At 50.5% G+C, this 21,787-nt stretch overlaps 2 protein-coding genes across 11 annotated transcripts in view; both read right to left on the bottom strand.

Annotated features, from left to right (window-relative positions):
- Window positions 1–21,295, bottom strand: part of KIF15 (kinesin family member 15) — a 94,623-nt gene extending 73,328 nt beyond the window's left edge. The window contains exons 1-2 of one of the 4 annotated variants that reach the window (XM_089306417.1): window positions 21,245–21,295; window positions 5,694–5,774 (exon numbers count right to left, since the gene is read on the bottom strand). Coding sequence is in view for 1 of the 4 variants with exons in the window: in XM_089306415.1 (XP_089162541.1) it covers window positions 5,694–5,774; window position 9,380 (82 nt within the window). In the remaining 3 variants the exon portion in view is untranslated. Of the gene's footprint in view, window positions 1–5,693; window positions 5,775–7,614; window positions 7,653–9,379; window positions 9,514–21,244 lie in introns of those variants that run through there. The other 3 variants (XM_089306415.1, XM_089306416.1, XM_089306418.1) reach the window with 3 other exon arrangements.
- ZNF502 (zinc finger protein 502) lies at window positions 1,351–21,368 on the bottom strand. Of its 7 annotated transcripts, none has more exons than XR_011379569.2 (5): window positions 21,245–21,368; window positions 15,115–15,228; window positions 12,887–14,615; window positions 5,694–5,774; window positions 1,351–2,780 (listed from the first exon to the last, which is right to left on the bottom strand). XR_011379569.2 is itself a non-coding variant. In XM_089306422.1 (4 exons), the coding sequence occupies exons 2-4, from the start codon at window positions 16,796–16,798 to the stop codon at window positions 13,045–13,047; spliced, it is 1,731 nt and encodes a 576-aa protein (XP_089162548.1). In that variant the 5' UTR covers window positions 16,799–16,839; window positions 21,245–21,343; the 3' UTR covers window positions 12,501–13,044. The 7 variants fall into 7 exon arrangements, 4 of the variants coding, with proteins under 4 accessions (XP_089162548.1, XP_008258725.1, XP_069907040.1 ...); XR_016214877.1 differs by lacking the exons at window positions 1,351–2,780; window positions 5,694–5,774 and adding exons at window positions 9,380–9,510; window positions 16,753–16,839 and having other exon boundaries at window positions 21,245–21,343; XR_001793849.4 differs by lacking the exons at window positions 1,351–2,780; window positions 5,694–5,774 and adding an exon at window positions 9,380–9,510.
- Window positions 21,369–21,787: the final 419 nt, after the last annotated feature.

Below are 21,787 nucleotides of genomic sequence, written 5' to 3'. Positions count from 1 at the left end.
TTGGCTGCAGGATCTATTTTACTAAGTGAGGTGAGTTTGGTACGAGAGAGTGGACAGGCCTCTGGGCTCACACTGCTTTCAAGCAAAGGAATAGGTACTTGAAGCAGGTGGGCTGCAAGGATGCTGCATTACTGGCTTTTCATTACCATAGCAAATCCCTCAGAAGCTACTTATGAAAACAGTTTATTTTGGTTCATGGTTTGGAGGGTCACATTCCAAGATGAGCTAGCTGCCATCTGTCTGGTCTGATGACAGGGTTAGACAGCAATGGCAGAATGCATTCAGAGGAAGGATCAGGAAGCAGAGAGCAGCTGGGCCTGGCTCAGGCTTATATAATCAACTCTGATGGCACACCCCCAGTGACCTAAAGACTTCCCACTGGGCCCACTTCAGTCCACACCCTTAGTCCATTAACAGAAGACTAGGGGAATCACGCTTTCAATGTGTAGGCCTTTGGGGGACACCCACACTAATATTCAAGCTATTGCACCCAGTAAGAGCTATCACCAGACAGATACCCAACTGATGGGACCTGCCCGACCTTGGACTGCTCCCAGCGAAGGACATGTTGAGACTCACTTGTCGGAGGGAGATGAAAGCAGCAGACAGGCTCCTGCGCATACGTCAGAGGGTCTGTGAGCTTAGGAGAGCCCCAAGAGGACACAGGCATCCACACCGCCCATGGAAAGGCTGCAGCAATGGACTGGCTCCTGTCTTCTGATTTTATAAACTTAAAGTGGTTAAGACCAGCTAAGTGGACACTGAAGCCACGTCTTGCTGACATAGGATGACCAACCATCTGGCTCTTACAGAACTAACCTGGAAGTCAGACTTTGACTGCCAAACCTGAGAAAGTCTGAGGAAACCCTACACTGACTTTTCTTGTAGGTTTCTAGACCGCCAGTCCCTCTCCCAACTGATTTACCCTAAATATGCCATTACAGAGAGTACACACTGAGCACCTGCTCATCTCAGCTCTGGCCCTGGCGCTATACTGACCCAGAGTTCGTAGTCTACTGCAGAAAGCCAACCTTCTACACTCTGGATTGGATGCTACAGCAGAGGTGTGTAAGAGCTTCTGGCGCCCCACATTTTTGCCACCTCTTCTGATTTTGGATGGAAATCCAGTAAAGAAGAGACCTCACCTATTTCTCATATTAAGGTTGAATGTAATATTCTGGTAAAGGACGTTTTATGTTTTTTTAAACTATCAGTGCTCAACTTCCACCTAAAACCAGATAGAACCAGGTATACTTTAAAATTCACCTGCAGATAGGACAGATGTATTTTTAAAGATGTCTTTGTGTTAGACTTTAGAATATCTATAAACCAACTAATAGCAATAAAGTGTCAAATCCAACCCATTTATTCTCAGCATAACCCCAAGAAGTGTCTTCATTATCCTTCGAGGGAAATGAGGCGCAGACAGGACACACTCACTCCCAGTAAGAGGAAGAGAGGGCATGAAACTGGACCAGCTGGTTCTAAACATGTGGGCACAGTGCTGTTTGTTTAAAATACAATGTCTGCATCCCAGCTGCAGGCTGAGTCTTACCCCCGAGGCTGCAGCGGCGAGTAAGTCTCCTACAGACCTTCCCATGCTAGTTACCCTGGCAGCATGGAGCCTCTGCTGCCACACAGGGCTGAACGGTGCCTAGGGGCTTTGCCACAATCAGCACACTCATAAGGTTTCTCTGCAGTGTGAATCCTGCAATGCTCACGAAGGTAAGCCTGCTTGCAAAAGCCTGTCCACATTCACTACACTGTCACAGTTTCTCACCAGTGTGAGTTCGCTCATGTTCAACGAGGCGAGTTCTGAGTGAAGGCTCTCCCTCATTCAGTGCACAGGTAGGGCTTCTCTCCGAATGGATTATCTGGTGCTGGGAGGGGCAGACGCTCTGATTTAAGCTTTCCCACACTCGTTGCACCCATGAGGTCTATCTCCAGAGTGACTTCTCTGATGGCGAGGGAGGCATATGCCTTGACTGAAGGCTTTGTCACATTTTGTGCATTTGTAGGGTTTCTCCCCAGTACGAGTTCGCTGGTGTTTAGTAAGGGATGGGCTCTGACAGAGGCCTCACCACATGCCTTGCATTTATAGGGCTTTTCTCCAGTATGAAGTCTCAGATGCTGGTTGAGGACTGCTTTGCTTTGAGAGGCTTCCCACACTCATGACACCTGTCAGGTTTCTCTCCCGGATGAATTCTCCGATGCTGAGTGAGACCTACTGTTTACGGAAACAAGTTGCACGGTGAGCACACACGCAGGCTCTCTCCACGTGGGCGCTCTGACGCTGAGTAAGAGATGGCCCCCGAGTGAAGGATTTCCGCATGCACTGCCCTCGGGAGGCTGCTTCTGTATGCTGCTCCGGGTGTTTGATTCGCAGTGCCACCAGCTGCAACTCACACTGCCTGTCACACACTGGAGAGACTTCTGTGACTTAGATGAGACCTCTCCAAGTCATACGCACACCCAGTTTCCCTAAACATGATCATCCCTGGAGTAACACTTCCTCCCGGGGAACACGGTGCCTGTGCCCGTGCCCTTCACGTGCTGTCTTGTCAGTCATTCCGCAGGACTGCCCCTCCTCTTCCTTCTTCAGCATGCACCTTCACCTCCTCCAAAAGTGAGCCCCTGGGGAACAGTTTCTGAAGAAAGATTTAGTGGTGACAGGTGTTAGAAATTCTATAAAATCCCTCGTTACAACTGATTGTGGAACAACCAGTGCTGAAGGCGAATCCAGGTCATCCAGACTTGCATCTCTAGTGATAAACAGTAAACTGTAAAAGAAGTGAGTGTCCTGGATTTGAGTAAGTTAAGTTTCAGGGGAAGTTTAGTGTTCCTCTGCTCCTCTAAAAGTAACTGAATAGTAATTCTATTTTCTTTGGCTGCGTGTTAGCAGTATTTCGGCAGACTAGTGGTAACTAAAGGGTTTCCATCCTAAGACCCAAAGGTGATTCACTTTCATCTCCCATAGGCCCATCTCACAAGTTCTCCCTTACTCATTGGCCTTGATGGGGGAGCTCTGTGCACCTGTTTCTCTCCAAAACTTTCAACACCTATAGCTCCCTCCAGCCCCCACTCCCAAGATCCAATCTATAGGGACATACGTAGTTTTGAAAACTAGAGTCCTGTTTACTCATAGAAATGGGGCTGTCACTGCTTTGTTTCAGAAGAGTGAGAGGAAGGTGTTCTTCAGGGCAGCATCCATTGGCAGTGACCTGAGTAGCACCAGGTCCAGGACTGGGCCCTGCCCTTTGCAGCTGAACGTGTGCTTCGGAATCTGAAGTGTCTAATCAAGCTTAGGAGGGGAATGATGTAGAAAACAAAGTCACTTTAATCTGTAATGAAAAAATTTATGCTCAATGTCCAGCTGATTAATAGTCTCCACTATAGAAAAACTGAATAGGTACCAAATTGTTGTCATCAGGACACTCCAACTGGAGAAAAAAAAAAAAAACACTTAGATGATTATAATAGCATCAAAATTTGAAACTCATGTCTTGACTAAGATGGCGCATGGCATCGGAGAATGGATATTCAGGTGCCTGCTCAGGGGAAGCTCTTCGCTGAACGGTGCTGGAGATCCTGACCCATTTAATTCTCTGAGCCCCGTTTCTTACAGGGAGAGACAAAGAGAGCCTCATCTGCTGATTCACGCTCCAAATGCTGCACAGCTGGGGCTAGGCCAGACTGCAGCCAAGATCCAGGAACTCCACGCGGTCCTCCCATCTGAGTAGCAGGAACCAGGTACTCTGACCATCATTCGTTGCCTTCCAGGCACATAAGCAAGGAGCAGGAGCTAGACTGGAAGCTTGGGGTCTGGGGACTTAAACCAGGCACGCTGACAAGGGACGCACAAGTGGTGACCTGACCGACTTACCCACTGCACCCCAACACCCTTCCTTGGAGCCAGTTTTTATGTTAGCTTTCTAATCAAGTAAGTTACACCTGAATATATCCTCATTCTTAAGTACTTAGACACTGTAGAAGTATACAGGATTAAATGCTTCACTTTTATACCCATCATGTCACTCTAATAAACCCATTCCTTTCCTCAGATATTATCGTTACATTTAGAATAATTCTTTCATCCTTTTTCCCACATATTCTTCTAACACATTTAGCCTTTAGTTGTAAATATAAATAAAAATAAAAATAAAACTGTTTCTAGGTTCTGCTCTGCAGTTTGCTTTTTTTCTCCACTAAAGAACATATCTTAGAGATCATTTCACATCATCACGTGTGGGTTTATGGGGGCTGAGAGTCAGCTGGTTCACACTGGTTCACACTGGTGTATCAGCACAAATGGTTTACTGCCAGAGACTGATCTGACAGGCAGTGCCAATGCTACACTGGTTGTTAGAGAAACGGAATATCTTGCCTGAACCTTTGTATCTCTGTCTGCATAATTCACTTCCAATATGGATATAATATATATTGAAACAAACTCCAGATGGTTTAAACACCTAAATGTAAAACCAAAACTCTAACCAGTTTTCTCTTCTCTTACCCTCCACAAATAAAACAATTTTAAAAATCATACAGAGAACGCGTGTTCGTTCTATTAGTCAGTTGGAAAGAAAGTCCCATGAAATCCTACCACTCACAGGAAAGAGCTCTGGTATTTTGCTGAACATCCTTCTGGGCATCTCCCAACGCACGCACACGCACACGCACACGCACACGGACACACGGTGCTCCAAGACCACAGGTTCTAACGGATATCAGACGGTACCAAATTCATCAGAGCACGGTCATGATCTGTTCACACAGCGCCCAGAACCTAAGAGCCCAGTTCACCCGGGACAATTTTTACTGAGTTTGACAGAAACCCGGGTTCTATGTTGCCAAACACAATGGCAGTTTCAAAATGACTTTCACTCTTGCTCCAAATGTGGAGCTCCAAGGAAATAAAAGTGTTCCTTGCTCCAAGGAGACAATCACCTTTGCAATGGGTGATTTCCCATCAGTTTCACTTATTAAATTTCTCTGGGCCAGCGCCATGGCTCACTAGGCTAATCCTCCGCCTTGCAGCGCCGGCACAGCGGGTTCTAGTTGCAGTCGGGGCGCCGGATTCTGTCCTGGTTGCCCCTCTTCCAGGACAGCTCTCTGCTGTGGCCAGGGAGTGCAGTGAAGGATGGCCTGAGTACTTGGGCCCTGCACCTGCATGGGAGACCAGGAGAAGTACCTGGCTCCTGCCATCGGATCAGCGCGGCGCGCCAGCCGCAGTGGCCATTGGAGGGTGAACCAACAGCAAAAGGAAGACCTTTCTCTCTGTCTCTCTCTCACTGTCCACTCTGCCTGTCCAAAAAAAAAAAAAAAAAAAAATTTTTTTTCTCTGACTTTTCTCAAGTCTGATCACTACATCATTAGGTTATCACATTTAGTTCAGGAAGTGGTCTCAAGATGTGCCACTAGGTGACTACAGGGGTGACAACTACTCTTGCTACTTAAGAGTTGTAAGACATGTAAGACATGGGTGTACTCTCTGATCTGTCCTATAGCCAGGCACCCACAGCCCTCTTCCACAGTGGGCTGTCACTGGTTTGAGTAGAATGGTCCCTATATACTAGTGGTTCTGATTACAGTTTGCTGGGTCCAGAGGTAGCAGCCATTGGTAGGACCTACTGTATCTGCAGCTACTTCTGAATGACGACCCATTCTGAGCTGTCTAGTTGGAGTCCACTTACCCAGAAATAAGCTGTTAGGATCACAAGCGACACCGCTTTGTCTCCTGGGGCTCTTTAGAGGAAAGGCAGGAGTCGGAGGCACTGGGGAAGGAAGAAGAGCCACTCAAATTACACAGCCTGCTCCCTTCACAGTCTGGACTCAGGAACCCAAGTCCCGCCCTTCCCTAGCCAAACAGCTATTTTACGTCTAGATGAGAGAGTTTCGTTATTATCCTACAAAGTATCATCATTCACAGAGGTCGGTGAGTGGGCAGAATTCAGAGATGTGACAGCGCACAAGGAGCAAACATGCCTAAGGACTCAATATCCTGGGGACAAAAATGGCTCCCCAAGCCTGCTGAGCAAGCCACGGACTGCAAACTCAGAGTGTGCGCTACAACACGGGGCGGAGGGGCACGCGGCAGGCTGAGCGGAGGAGTCCGCATTCCAGCCTCGGCGCCACCGCTAACTTGCTCAGCGGCCTGAGGCAGGTTGCTCACTCTCATCTGCAATTTGTTTTCTGATCTGCGAGATAAAAGTGAAAAGACAGACAGTATCTACTTTTTTTTTTTTTTTTCCTGACAGGCAGAGTGAGAGACAGAGGGAAAGGTCTTCCTTCTGTTGGTTCAGCCCCCAAATGGCCGCTACAGCCGGCACTGCGCTGACCCGAAGCCAGGAGCCAGGTGCTTCTCCTGGTCTCCCATGGGGTGCAGGGCCCAAGGACCTGGGCCATCCTCCACTGCACTCCCGGGCCACAGCAGAGAGCTGGCCTGGAAGAGGAGCAACCGCGACAGAATCCAGTGCCCATATGGGATGCCGGCACCACAGGCAGAGGATTAACCAAGCAAGCCGCAGCGCCGGCCCTACAGCTTCTTCTATACCAACATTCTATGAGCCCTGGATTCAAAAAAACAGACCGGAAAAGGGCAGACAGCTCAAATCAAGCCCTTCCGGTACATAGGTGGTTGCAGCTGTTTACTCGGGCATTTGAAAAGCACTCACTGACCACGCGGTGGTGATTAGTGCTGGTTAAGAATGGGCTTCCCCCATGAGTTTTCCTCCCACCGACCAGATAGAAAAACGTCTAGGAAATAGTGGAGGACGACCAGTGTGTGATGCAGAATGTGTACAGACAGAGGAGCCTGCCAGACAACCTCCAAAGTCCCTCCCAGAGAGCAGTGCGCCCCCAGCAGAGAGGATGGATGCCAGGCCCCAGCCCCTCTTATCTGACACTCCGGTCACACTTGAACATCAGCTCTAACGTGAACCGCGTGCCTTCTTCACAGAACACGACTGCTCCAAGGCGCTTCCGCTCTGCGTGCTCACAGCACGGCAGCTGCTGCTCTAAGGCTCGTTACAGCCTTCCTTCTCAACTAGAAGGCAAGTGGGACACGGGCTACAGGGCGGGGGCTCCCGGGGTCTGAGCGCCTGCGCCACCGTTCTCCAACGTCTCGGGCAAATCATTTGACCGCTCTGTGCTCGCGGGTTTTCAGCCGTTCAGTGGCGATGAGGACAACAGTAACTGCTTCACAGAAGCAGTGGTGCCGAAAGATGAGTTAGTGAATGGTGAGGATTCACAAGCGTGCCGGCTGGTAAATAATAACAGTATCTGCTGTTAAATGAGCAGCTCTGGGTGTTTCCCTGCCGTTAGACTAGAATCCTCAATGAACGGAAGGCGGTAACCTGCACATCTTTGCGAGTTGGGAAGAGAAGGACCAGTATTTGCCTCTGGAAACAGAAACCCGAGGCGCTCTCGAGTTGGCGACTCGCGTGGGCACAGACGGAACCCAAGGCCCCGGACGCCCGGCCGGGCTCTCCCACCGCGCCTGCCCACAGCTCCCGCCTCTGCGCGAAGGCTCTCCCGGAGGGAAGCTGTGCTGCGACCGGCGGCGCCCGGGTCCCACCGAGGACACGACTGCCCAGGCCAACCGAAACCGCTCACCAGCAGCTCCCGGGCCCCCGCAGGCCGCGGGATCCAGCCGCCGGCGCGCCGGGTGTCGTCACCAACTTGCGCCGCCGGGGTCTCCTCTCTAGGAAGGCGGGAGCGGGTTCATCTCGACGCCTCCTCCCGAAGGTGCTTCATTGGTCCGCCGCCGAGACCGTGTTCCTCCACAGGCAGCCAACCCGCCTGTCCTCCCTGGATAAGGGGGCTGCAAAGGGCATGTTACCCCCCACCATTGCCTCCCTTCTAATTGAGACCCTTGGTGCGGAACCAGGCGCCACCCGTCCTAGACTCCTAGCAAAAACAGCTAGTAAAATCGATGAGCTACACAGGGCAGCTTCTGAAACGCGGACGGGAAAAGCCGCTGGGAAGCGGTTTCAAAGGGCCCCTTACTCCCTACTTTCCACCAGCTGCAAAGCCTCTTCCCAGCGGCAAACGCCCTCCTTCACCAGGTGAAACCTCAGCCCTAATTGTGCTTTGCTGGCAGTGTCTTCGGAGACTGTCGCCAACCTCTTTGCTTCAATAAAGCAACCTGTCTCTGTTGAGGTTGGTCTCCGTCAACCTTTTCCCATCTCTCCTTTCTGGGGGTACGAAAGGCCAGAATCCCGAGCTATTCCAAACCTAACAGGCTGCATGGGCATGAGGATGGGCTTGGCCCGAGGACGGCTTTCTGCGTGCCACACTGTGTTGGGACACGCTGCATTTCTCTTGTCCCTTGGGGAAGCTGGCTGCCGCCTTCCCCACACGCGTCCCCACAGCCCAGGAGGTTAGCTTCTTCTGGGAAGCCCCAGACACCTTACTGACCCAGGGCCTGCGTCAACAGAGCTGAGCGCTCAGCGGCAGGCTTAACTCCCAGGGTCCCGGCGTGTGAACCTGAGGTTACTCCACCTCTCTGCTTGCTGCCTCACTTACAAAACAGAGCTAGTGAAGGAGTTCAACTCAGTCATGTTGAAAATTAGCATCTTACAGTAACAAGCCTCCCCTTACCATTTTCTTCAAATCCCAGAACTGGTTCAAAAGACTGGATGGCCCTGCCAACAAGATAAAGACCAGGTGGCAAGGCCTATGGGATGCTTGTGTAAGATAATACCAAGAACCCTAACCCTATGCTGAACTCACTGGCTAAGTACTTGCCAGGAAGAACAGACCCTATGCTGAACTTAGAACAGAAAGAAAAAAAAAAACTGCTTACTCGCTCGAATAGTAGCCAATTGTAGGACAAGTATGAATTTAGAACAGGAGCCTATCAGATACTGTATAGCCGGACTTGTATGTTCAACTGCATAAAAACCCTAACGACCTTACTGTAGGGGCCGCCGGTCCAGCCCAGCTGTGCCTGGTACGCATGTCGGACCAGCCTCAAGTTTGAAATAAAACTCTTGTGTTTGCATCAGTGTCGGCTCCTGGTGGTCTTAAATTGGTGGGAATCGGACGTTTTGGGTACAACACTAGTAAGGGCGGTTGTGAGGAGTAAGGGAAGTCAGTGCGTGTGAATTACCAAGGCCAAGGGCGGGGACTAGCATGTGCTCCTCAGACCCCAGTCCCAGGGCGACGGCACTGCCCTGGCCCCACAAAGATGATGCACACGTGTGAAAGGCGGCCCTGTGGGGCAAGAGTCCAGAACACTACTGAAAAAAAACCAGGGAAATACACTGACGAGCTGAGCTAAAGCGACGGCAGCAGAGGCAGCTTCCAGCTTTAGGAACTACAACAGGGGACAGCACAGATACGAAGAATGAGGACGGCTGAGGGACAGAGCACTTACTGGGTTTGGGGCCACGTGGGATGACTAGGCAGACACCTCGCAGGCTGGCAACCGCCAGAAACAGCAGGAGCAGACGTCTGAGTGTGAGAACACGGCGGAGGGCAGCAGAAAGTCAAGGGCCTTTCCTTTCTCTGTTTCAAGAAGTGAAAATGTACAGACCGTCTCACTCCAAGGATTAAAAATTCAGTCTCTTTCTGTCTCTGAAAACAAAAACTAGGGTGGAAATTTGGCCTAGCAGTTAAACAACCTGTATCCCATTTTGGGGTGCGTGTTTTTTGTTTTTGTTTTGACAGGCAGAGTTAGAGAGAGAGAGAGAGAGAGAGAGAGAGAGAGAGAGAGAGGAGTCTTCCTTCCATTGGTTCACCCCCTAAGTGGCTGTTAAGGCCGGCGCGCTGATCCGAAGCCAGGAGCCAGGTGCTTCTCCTGGTCTCCCATGCAGGTGCAGGGCCCAAGCACTTGGGCCATCCTCCACTGCCTTCCTGGGCCACAGCAGAGAGCTGGACCGAAAGAGGAGCAACCGGGACAGAATCCGGCACCCCAACCAGGACTAGAACTCGGGGTGCTGGCACCGCAGGCAGAGGATTAGCCTAGTGAGCCACGGCGCTGGTGTGGGGTATGTATTTGATACCTGTCTGATGCCCTGGCTCCTGTCACCAGCTTCCTGCTAGCGTCGTTCCTGGGAAGCAGCAGGGATGGTTCAAGTGACTGGGTTCCTGCCACTCATATGCAAGAGCTGCTCTGGGATTCTGGCTTCAGGTTTTGCCTCCAGCCTGGCCTAAGGCTACTGCAGGCATCTGAGGCATCATCAGCAGATGGAAGGGCTGTTTCTCTCAAATAAATGGCAGAATAACTTTTTTTTTTAAGGTGGGTGGCAGCAGCGATGGAATAAAGTGCTTGGGTTCCTGCCACCCAGGTGGGAGACCTGGACTGCATTCCCAGTTCCTGACTCCTGGCTCTGGGCTACCCAGTTGGTGAGTAAGCCAGTGGGTAAGAGCCCTATCTATCAGAAAAACAAAAAACAAAAAAATTTCAGTCACATTCACTTCATTCTAGAGCTTTCTCAGAGCTTATTTTACCCTTAAGATTCTCCCATTTTTTTTTTTTTTAAGATTTTTATTTATTTATTTGAGAGGTAGAGTTACAGTGAGAGGGAGAGACAGAGAGAAAGGCCTTCCTTCCGTTGGTTCAGCCCCCAAAATGGCCCCTATGGCCGGAGCTCTGTGCCAATCCGAAGCCAGGAGCCAGGTGCTTCCTCCTGGTCTCCCATGCGGGTGCAGGGCCCAAGCACTTGGGCCATCCTCCACTGCACTCCTGGGCCACAGCAGAGAGCTGGACTGGAAGAGGAACAGCCGGGACTAGAACCCAGTGCCCATATGGGATGCTGGCGCCTCAGGCAGAGGATTAACCAAGTGAGCAAGGCGCCGGTCCCCTCCCATTTCTTTAAGAAAACACTATTCTCCCCAAAATTCCAGACAGGGGCCGGTGCTGTGGTGCAGCTGGTTATATGTGCCCTGTAGCACTAGTATCCCATATGGGTGCCAATTCAAGTACTGGCTGCTCCACTTCTGATCCAGCTCCCTGCTCATGCGCCTAGGAAAGCAGGAGAAGATGGTCCAAGTCCTTGGGCCCCTGTACCCACGTGGGAGACCCGGAAGAATCTCTTGGCTCCTGTCTTTGTCCTACTTCAGCTGGGTCATTGCAGCCATTTGAGGGAGTGACTAGCGGATGGAAGAGCTGTCTCTGTAATTCTTTCAATTAAATAAATAAATCTTACAAAGAAAAGATTCCAAATATAGCAATACATAAATATTACCCCAAATACCTACACATCAGTAATTTCCTAAAAAGACTTTGGATGGCCAAAGGTTGATTAAAATCCATGAAAAATTCACTAAATAAATGTTTACTGAATATATACTATGTACCAGTGATTGAATCTATTTTCATAATTTCTTTATAATTGTGATTTTTCATTTAGGAAGTATAAAGACATTGACACTTGCTTTTGGGATAATATATATTTTCATGACTGTAAAATATTTAGTTTTATATTCATTTTTGCTCATAAGGTATTCCTTTTATAAATTATGAATTTTCATGGGATAGGCATTGAGAACATAACCTTCATGGCTACGGGGAAAAGTGACAATTCTACCACATTCCCATCAGTGGTAAACAGCAGCCCAGATCAATGCTTACAAGACACTTGGCTCTGCAAACAGCCATGCAGAGTTCCAAAGGACAAAGCATCCCATAATCAACGTACTTCAGTGGCTTTTTAACAGTCACAATTTAATGCCTATATAGCCTTCAGAGCTTAGAAGCTATTTCAAACACCAATCAAAGGTTTCATTAATTCTCTGAAGCTCAATTTTTGGGTAGCAATTAAGAAGACGACAGGCACTGGGGAAATAAAGAGAAACTTATGGGACTTTCTCAGAATAAAACACCACTCAGCTAGGGGCAACACGGACAATCGCGTTTCAGGGATGTGAACACCAGGTAACTCTGCAGAACTCTTCCCAATGTCAGAGGCAGGGCAATGTTATGCGGCGGCAAGGTTACGTCCGAGGCCCCTCACTGCCAGCCGCCCAGCACAGACCAACTCCTTCCTGGGCAAGCCAGCACCCCTCTGGGACCCCTGTGGGACAGACGCTGGGCCTCCCTCTCCCTAGTCCTCTCAGATCTGCCTCCCTTCACACAAACTGGCCTCACAGAGTCTCTCTGGTTCTCCTATTTCCTTCAGAGAACCCCTGTCGCCCTCAAGCTTGAAAATAAGGAAAGATCTTCCTCACCCTCATAAAACCTTCCTCATCAGCATGTCTGTGGGAATCAGCCCAGGTCCTGCCACACTGCCCTCTGCTCAGCGCATGAATACTGGACCAGCACTGTGGTGCAGGGTAAAGCTGCTGCCTGTGACACACATACTGTGATACTACGCGAACACTGGTTCAAATCCTGGCTATCCTGCTTCCAGTCCAGCTGGGCCTAAGCCCCTGCCATCCACGTGGGAGAGCAGACCTAGACCTAGCTGCTGTGGCCATCTGGCGGTTGAACAAGCAATGGAAGGTCTTTGGCTCTTCCTCCCTGTCATTTGCCCTTAAATGAATGAATACATAAATTTTGTCAAAAAGGAATGAATATGGACTCTTTATTTTTGTCTGTCTCCCCTTCAGAGGAACACTCCCACTGGTTGGGGAGCCTCCCCGACAGCAGCAGGGTCAGAGTCACCGCAAACATCTGGAGACCTTTACAACTGGACGTGACCCCAGACCCGACACCACCCCCAGGCTGACAAGCAGTGTTTGGAAAAGCACCTCAATTTACCAGCCGGTGAACACGAGACAGGTGGGGGGGGGCAGGAATGGGGTAACGGAAACCCCCCTGCCTACCTAACAAATGCCTCCCCCGGGTGTAAGAGGCACATGCGGAGGGTGTGATGGTGCCCAGTAGGTTTGTCTGCAGAGCAGGAACTTCCCTTCCCACCCTGTATTCCCGTGTGCCCACCTGGCGCGGCCTCCACTCTCCAAGCCCCCGGTTCCACTTCCGGAGAATTCCTCCAGAGCACAGTCACGTGGCTCCTTCTTCCTTCACTGCGGGCATGCCACCTGCCTCTCTCCTCCCGGCCGCCCTCTCCACGGGCGCTGCGTGACCTAGCTACAGCATCATTCACCACTGTGAAGTTTCTGATGCCTGAAAAGGACTGAACTGTGTCTGAAGAATTTCCCACACTCGATGCATTCGTACGGCTTCTCCCCAGTGTGGATCCTGTAATGCTCACTGAGGTGGGCGTACTTGCGGAAGGTTTTCTCACACTCGCTGCATTTGTACAGCTTCTCGCCAGTGTGGGTCCTGTGATGCTCAGTGAGAGAGGAGCTGTGAGCGAAGGCCTTCCCGCACTCCTGACATCTGTAGGGCTTCTCTCCAGTATGAATCCTCATGTGCTGAGTGAGGCAGGTGTTCTGGTTGAAGCCCTTTCCGCATTCATTGCATTTATAGGGTTTCTCTCCAGTGTGACTTCTCTGATGCCGAATAAGGCAAATGCTTTGAATGAAGGCTTTCCCACACTCGCTGCATTTGTAGGGGCGCTCCCCCGTGTGAATTCTCTGGTGTTTAGTCAGTGGAGTGCTCTGAGTAAAAGCTTTCCCACACTCTTTGCATTTATAGGGTTTCTCTCCAGTATGAATTCGCTGGTGCTTAATGAGAGACGGGCTCTGGCAGAAGGCTTTGCCGCAGTCCTTACACTTGTAGGGTTTCTCGCCAGTGTGGATTCTCTGATGCTGTGAGAGGTTTGCCTTGGTTTGGAAAGTTTTCCCACATTCCTCACATTTATGGGGCTTCTCCCCGGTGTGGATTCTCTGATGCTGTAGAAGGTTTGAGTGTTTGCGAAAGGAAGAGCCACAGTCACTGCATAAGTAAGGCTTCTCGCCAGTGTGGATCCTCTGGTGATGAACAAGGTGTGTGTTCTGACTGAACGCCTTCCCACACCTGGGACACGTGTAAGGCTTCTCGCCAGTGTGGGTCCTCTGGTGCTCGGTGAGATGAGACTGACTGCGGAAGGAATGCCCACACTCGTGACACCTGTAAGGTCTCTCCCCAGTGTGGATTCTCTGATGCTGAGTAAGAAATGACCGGCACCGGAATGTTTTCCCACACTGCTCACATATGTACGGTTTCACTCCAGTGTGAATTCTTTTATGTTGAACGAGGAATGAGCTACGACTGAAGGCTCTCCCACACTGCTCGCACGCGTATGGTCTCTCTCCAGTGTGAGATCTCTGATGCTGGGCGAGGGATGAACTCTGAGTAAAGGTTTTTCCACATTCACCGCATTTCCAAGATTTCTTTTGTGTGGACAGAGCCGGGCATCGACTTTGTTCCAAAGTCTCATTGGTGTGTATGTTACTTGTTTCCCGTTGATGCTGTTTTTCTTCCGTAGAAACCCTGAGGTGTGTTACAAGGCTTGAGGTCAAAAGCAAGTTTTTCTCAAAATTAAATTCTTGGCTAATCATTTCAAGGGGTGCTTCCTTGTGGATGAAAGCTATTCCTCCAAAACCTCCATTCTGGAAAAGGCACGGCCCAGGAACCTTTCCAGGGGGGTTTTCCCTCATGCCCTCACAGGGGTCTCTCTCTCCAGATGTGGAATCTGGGTAACTCTCTTGGCATCTCCTTGCTACTATCCCTGGTGAGTCAGTTTCAGAGGCATCTTGCTCTGGGGCAGGTTTTTTCACCCAACCTGAAAGAAGCCAGCAGAGTGAATGTGTCTGGTACAGGGCAGAGTGAAGGCCCTGCAGTGGGGAACCCCAGCTTTGACAGGTCTCGGGACAGCCTAGGAGTAGGATCCAGGGAAAGTCAGAGTACCAGGTGTAAGTGCTGGGAAGAGCCGCATCAGGGTAATGTGATCACCCCAGTGAGGAACCCCCACAGAAAGAGCACTGCAGACACCCAGGGGTGAGAGACCCCAGACACTGGAGATAGCACAGGCTCAGCCTAGGGCAGGGCAGGGAGCACGGGGGGTGTGCAGGCAGAGTGAACACTGGGAGAATCTAAAGGGGAAAACGCTGGAGGTGAAGGGATAAAATGAGCACTTGGGAAAATGGACCCACACCTGCCCCCGACATCCCTCTAAGACAGGAATTCGCTCTTCTAAGCTTCATTCAGCCTCCCTCCTAAAATATCTAAAATCTTCCATCTGCCAGCCTGTGTCTCCCACTGGTTGTTCCTTGTTCACTCACCTGGCCAAGCCTCTTCTCCGATCTCTCTCTCTTCAGCCCCTTGCATATTCAACATCCACGAATCTTCTCTGTGCTTTGACTGGAAAACACTTCCAGGTTTAAACACTGGGAGCCCTGCGCATAGCGGGGAAAGGTAGGAGAGAGATCACCGTCCCAGTGAGCAGAAAACTCAGAGAGATGTTGCCTAGGGCCGGCTGCCATCAGGTAACTGCCACCAAGCCTCTTAGGACGCAGTAAGTGACCAAATCGGCAAATGTCAGAGCTGGCCTGCAGCCCTTGAGGTTCACACACTCCAGCTGCCAGCTGTCTCACGGAGACTGACACACTGTTGGACACTCAGGGTACTTGATAAACAGGTCGGAATGTTCCTTATCACTTCATAATGATAAAGATTAAATGGACAGGGACATTCGTGTCAATTAGGGTGCTCAGTCAGTTACACTCAAAAGGTGCCCGAAGGGATGGCCTCGCAGCAAGGCTAGTGCACTAAGTCTGAATCACCCACTAATACCCTTGTTGCGGAATGTGGAGGCGGCTTAGGGATCCCTTCTATTGGATATAAGATAGAGCTACAAGGATGTCTTTTCTGCTATGTGTCACATCAGCTACCCAGTTTTTCTTCATGTACAACCTACATAAGCACAGGCTTCAGTTAAAAAACTTTCATTATGAAATAATTTTTGACTTTCAAAATAGTACAGGAGAGTTTCCTTATACTCTGCTGTCTGAAACGTCAAAATCGCAACTGTGCATCCAACATTCTCTCTCCACGTCACTCTGAGGAGAGACGCAGAACTGACAGCATTATGTCAAGGAGGAGGGGAAGACAGGGAATGGTTTTACCAGAGTCAACAGCTCTGACGGATGAACGAGTAGAATGAGCCGACCAATGTACATAATAAGGTGGATCTCACGGGCTTCTCATTGCATCTGGGCCTCTGCACCGACTTTCAAAGGCTCAGGAAGACACTATGTGAGCTTCCCTTTCTAAAGGAGCCTCTTCAGGGAGTGCAGCAGAGGAGGTTAGGTGTGACCAGTGTCAGATACTGAGGAAAAGTCAGTCAACGCCTCCACCTGCCTGCTGCTTAGGTCTTAGCCAGACAAAAACATTAAACCTGTTATTTCCACTGTGGCAGTTATAAATGTGGGAATGTGGGGTGCTATGGAATGTAGTACAGAGGAGACCTTAATCTAGCCCCCAACTTCTAGGAAATCAAACCCCTCTGAAGAACAAACGGCAGCTAGACAGGCCAAACGGGAGCAGAACACATCAGTGGCAGGGAACAGCACACAAACCAAGCTCTGCAGGAATGGCGGAGAACCGACAAGGCCCAAGTACCAGGCACCAGAAACAAAGCCTGAGGCAAGCAAAAAACACATCGAACAGAACCCGGCAAACCATTTTAGCGACTTTACCCTGAAGCGAGCAGAAAGCCAGGAAAGGATTTGACAAGGTCTGATAAGCAGAGGAGACCTGATCAGATCTCTGTCCAGGTGCAGAGAAAGGGAGTGTGTGAGGGGTCGGGGTTGCGGATTCAGGCGAAGGCTGGATGCCCCTTGAGAAGCCGTCTCCATCACCTCGTGCGGGGACTGGATGAATACTGGGGGAGCAGAAAGGCAAAGGGCGAGTACGCTGACCTCTAGTGAGAGCAGCAGCTCTGGGCCCCGCAGGGAGAGGATGCATTTAGTGCTGTCCTATCCAAGCGGAAAGCACAGCACACATACCTGGGACAGAGCAGAGAGATGTGGGCAGAAGTCACATTACTTAGTTTTTAACACAAAAAGAGCAACTGAAGTCACAGGAATATCAGATAAACATCATCAAAGGAGCAGGGCTGGGAGGAGCTCCACGGGGAGTCTGTCTACAGGAAGCCTGACTCTGGCTGCTGATTTGAGACTCCTAAGTGCCCAGGAGATACAGGTATCTGGTAAGAACATTTGTAATCATCAACACAAACACAGCACTCAACAATTACACTGTGCATGCTGCCACTGCTTGGGGGAAAAAAAGCGAGATTCCTGCATCACATCACACACCAAAATAAACCTAAACTTCCCGAAGTGTTGAATACGCTTACAAAAGATGAAACCACAACATAACAAAATACTGATGAATTTCTGATCTTAGGCTTAGAATAAATAATTCTAAGCAAAACACATAAAAGTACAGGCCCCAGAAGACAAAAATGGATAAATCTAGGCACAGAATATCCAAAATACAAATAAAATTAAAAGACAAGTTAGGAAAAGCATTTTTGACTTAAATATCAAGGAGTAGATAGACCTGCTATATAGACTTCTTAGACACGAATAAGGGAAAAAGATGAAGAGAAAAATGGAAAATATTACAAATACCCCAAGAATTACAAGAGGCAAATAGACATATTAAAACCAAATTCCATTTCTGTGGTAATCAAAGAAATGGAGGCTGAAATCAATCATTACACAAAACTCAAAACCTGGGGCTGGCCTTGTGGTGTAGCAGGTAAAGCCATGTTCCACATCCTGTATGGGTGCTGGTTCCTGTCCTGGCTGCTCCACTTCTGATCCAGTTCCCTGCTAATGTCCTGGGAAAAGCTGCAGAAGATGGCCTAAGTGCTTGGGCCCCTGCCACCCGGTAGGTAACCCGGATGAAGCTCCTGGCTCCCAGCTTTGGCCTGGCCTAGCCCCAGCGGTTACAGTGGGCATTTGGAGAGTGAACCAACAGATGGAAGATCTCTGTCTCTCTCTGCTTTGCAAAATAAAAGATCTATTTAAAAATATATTTCTTTACTTATTTGAGAGACAGAAAAACAAAGAGAAAGAACGCTCCTATCTGTTGACCCACTTCCCAAATGCACCTGATGGCTGGAACTGGGCCAGGCCAAAGCCCAGAACTCAATCCAGGTCTCCCACTTGAGAGGGAAGAACCCAATCATTTGAGCCATCATCACTGCCTGCCAGGGTCTGTTACAGCAGGAATCTGGAGTCAGGTACTCTAACATGTGTGGGCATCTGAACCCGTGGCTTAACTGTCAGGCTAAATGCTCACCCCTGCAAAACCTATTTTTAATGTTAAACTCAAGACTGACGGGGAGAGTCTCATACACTAGTGGGGATATAAATTGGCACCATCTTCCTGGGGGGTAATTTGGCAATATTTATATAACTAGCCTTAAAAGCTGTACCTTGAATTGTAGCTGGGGTATTGCTATCACCATTCTGTGGGTACAGGGACTCAGAACAGAATATTCATTCTGAATCCTGCAGTGTTATCATAGTAACTCCTCAAAGATAGCATATAAATGTCTACTTTCTTTGACCTAGTAATTCAAGATTTTTCCTAAAAAAGTAACGTCCCAGAGATGACGAAAACAGAATTCTTTTGTTACTTGTGAAGGAATAACTGGAAATAACAACTTTTCTGTTGTTGGACGCTGAGACTTACAACTTTTGGATTATGGTACTTCCACTTGGTGGAAATTAGACACAAAGATAATTAAAAATGGAATTATCTATTTGGAAAAATATGTATGCCAACGTATTAGTGGGAAAAAGCCCCAAGATACTAAAAAATTAAATACAACATAACATCATAAACATCTGCTGAAATATGCACCTGAGTAAGAAGGAAAAATAAGCACCTGCACTGCTACGGCAAATGCTGCCCTGACAGGTGTCTTTTATAGTTAGAAAAATGGTTATTTTGAGAAGTGACAGAGCTCACTTATGGATTTTGGCTCCAAAAAGAGAAATCAAAGCAAAGCCTTCCCGACCCCCTAGGTAGGCTAGGGGCCTCCCACTCAGAGGGAGATGAGAGTGGACTGGACTGGGGTCAGGGACTTTGCTCAGGGCAGCCTGTTTAATTGAAGAGTTGACAAACTGGATCACCTCCAGGAGTCCTTGACTCCTGCAAAGCACTCACGAAGCAACCTGCCCACAGCAGGCCCTCCGCAGGGGTTAGATGGTATTCTGATACTAGACCCTGTGGTGAGGAAAGACGTCTCGGTCATGACCACCGTCCTCCAGTTGGGGGTCACCCAGGCCGTAGGTGGTCTGTCGACACCCAAGGTTAGCACGCTTTTTCTGTAAAGGGCCAGAAAGTATCTCAGCCTTCATGGGCTACAGCACCTGCTGCAACCTGTTCAACTGTGCCTTCACAGTTTGAAAACAAAAAGACAGTAGGTAAATGAATGAGCCCGTGTTTCAACCCAACGGTTTTACAGGAAAAAAGTAGGACAAATCTGGCCTATGGGTCAGAGTTTTCTATGGTCTGCAAGTTGCCCGGAACGATGGGCCTGGCACCGCGGCACAGCAGGTAAAGCTGCCGCCTGTGACGCCAGCATCCGATACAGGTGCCAGTTCATGTCTCAGCCGCTTCACTTCCGATCTGCCTCCCTGCTAATGGCCTGAGAATAATGAAAGATGGCCCAAGTGTTTGGGCCAATGGCACACATGTGGGAGACTCAGATGCAGTTCCTGGCTTCAGCCTGGCCGAGCCCTGGCCATTGTGGCCATCTGGGGATTGAACCAGTGCATGGAAAATCTCCCTGTTGTCTCTCCTGCTCTCTGTAACTCTTTCAAATGAATAAACCAATCTCAAAAAAAAAAAAAAATAAAAAAAAAGGAATGTACAGGGGCTTTCACAAATGCGTACTGTGGAATAAACTGATTGTTAGTGATTTTTTTTTTTTTTATTTTTTTGACAGGCAGAGTGGACAGTGAGAGAGAGAGAGACAGAGAGAAAGGTCTTCCTTTGCCGTTGGTTCACCCTCCAATGGCCTCCGCGGCCGGCGCGCTGCGGCCGGCGCACCGCGCTGATCCGATGGCAGGAGCCAGGTACTTATCCTGGTCTCCCATGGGGTGCAGGGCCCAAGCACCTGGGCCATCCTCCACTGCACTCCCTGGCCACAGCAGAGGGCTGGCCTGGAAGAGGGGCAACCGGGACAGAATCCGGCGCCCCGACCGGGACTAGAACCCGGTGTGCCGGCGCCGCTAGGAGGAGGATTAGCCTAGTGAGCCGCGGCGCCGGCCAATTGTTAGTGATTTTAAGATGATAAATGGATCTGTCTGCAGATCTGGGTCGGGGGAGATGGGTATTACGGTGAAGGGTGAAAGGGAAGAAAGAGGCTCTGAACAGCCTCATCCTGCTAACCTAACAGGCAGCGGACTTGTAAGCTTTCTCTGCACTGCCACCTCCTTATCTCTCAGACTGGCTTAAGGATGGGGCCGGCACTGTGGCGTAGCAGGTAAAGCCGCTGCCTCTAGTGCCAGCAGCCCACATGGGCTCCAGTTCAAGTCCTGGCTGCTCCACTTCCGATCCAGCTCTCTGCTATGGCCTGGGAAAGCAGTACAAGATGGCCCAAGTCCTTGGGCCCCTACACCCTCATGGGAGACCCAGAAGAGGCGCCTGGCTCCTGGTTTTGGCCTGTCCCAGTCCAGTCATTGCGGCCATTTGGGGATGGAAGATTCTCTCTCCTCTCTCTCTCTACACACACACACACCCAGCTCTCTATTCTGCAGCCTCGGGCCACTTGGTAGCACTGTGCTTGCCCTTGGAAAGCTGTTCTCCCTGTGCCCCACTTTACTAAGAAATGCCACAACAGGCTGTCGGGGAGATTGGAGAAGTCAGCACCACAGCCGCCAACAGGTCCTGGATGGCGGCACAAACGCGGTTTCAAATAGCATCACGCACACTGCTTCCGAGCAGCTGCACCCTCAAACGTCCTGTGGCCTCGCCCCTGGGTTCCCACCCTCCATACAGCAACCCAGGTCTCCGGGGCCCGAGCGCAGTACACGACTAGCTGCCTCCCCTGGGAAGACCCTAAGTTTCTGTCCGCAGGGCAGGGGCCGCGAATTCTGAGCCTCGGGGTTTCCTTGCTGCACACGGGTCCTAGCTCTCCATCACCCAGTCCATCCCTCGGCATTTACTCGCTCTGCCATCTCTGAAGCGCCTCCCTCGTGCGGGGCTCCGGGCTGCGCCCCGGAATCTGCAGTGCCGACGCCGTGAGCTGAGCCGGGAGTGCCCCCCAGTTCGGGAAGTCGGTCCTGGGGGCGACCGAGGCCAGGACACACTGCCCCGCAAAGCCTCCGGCCGCCGCCCCAGCCAAGACACTGCTCCTCTCCCCTCCCTGGGGCCCTCGCCGCTCACCGTGAGACGCGGGAGCTCCCCGCAGGGCGGAGTCTGTGGTCCCGGAGACGCGCAGGCGCGCACGGCCCAGGGCCCGCCCCGCGGCGCCGGAAGCGCGTCACGGCGGCCTCGCGCGGCCCTCGCGGCCTCTCTAGGCAGCGGGAGGAGCGTCTCTATGGGGCCTGCAGTCCGGTGGAACTGGCGGGGGCACCGCTCCCTCAGCCAAGCTGTGGGGGCGGCGCGTAGGAGTGGAAGGCGCCATCCGGCCTCGGACTTGTGTTCCAGCGGTCCTCACATGCACTGAGTGACCCCCCCGTTGCAGTAGACTAAGTGACAAGTTCTGAGGCGAGGCCCCCGAAACTGACCTCAACAGCTACAGCTCACACCTTCTGTTCAAACGCTGCTAATTCCCCATTGGCCCCAGAAATCCCGACACAAGGTCTTTTTCCAAGAAAATGCTTTCTAGAATATTCTCGCCCCCAACCCCTCCACCTACCCTCCCTTAAGTTGGCCATCCAAATCCTACTGTTTATTCAAAACTCAGTGCCAACCCCGACTCTTGCT

Source organism: Oryctolagus cuniculus, chromosome 10, assembly GCF_051225735.1.
Source record: "Oryctolagus cuniculus isolate XC-2025 breed Fujian yellow rabbit chromosome 10, ASM5122573v1, whole genome shotgun sequence".
Classification (NCBI taxonomy): Eukaryota; Metazoa; Chordata; class Mammalia; order Lagomorpha; family Leporidae; genus Oryctolagus; species Oryctolagus cuniculus.
Note: the sequence above shows the minus strand (reverse complement) of the source record. Positions and strands in the feature narration are given on the sequence as shown.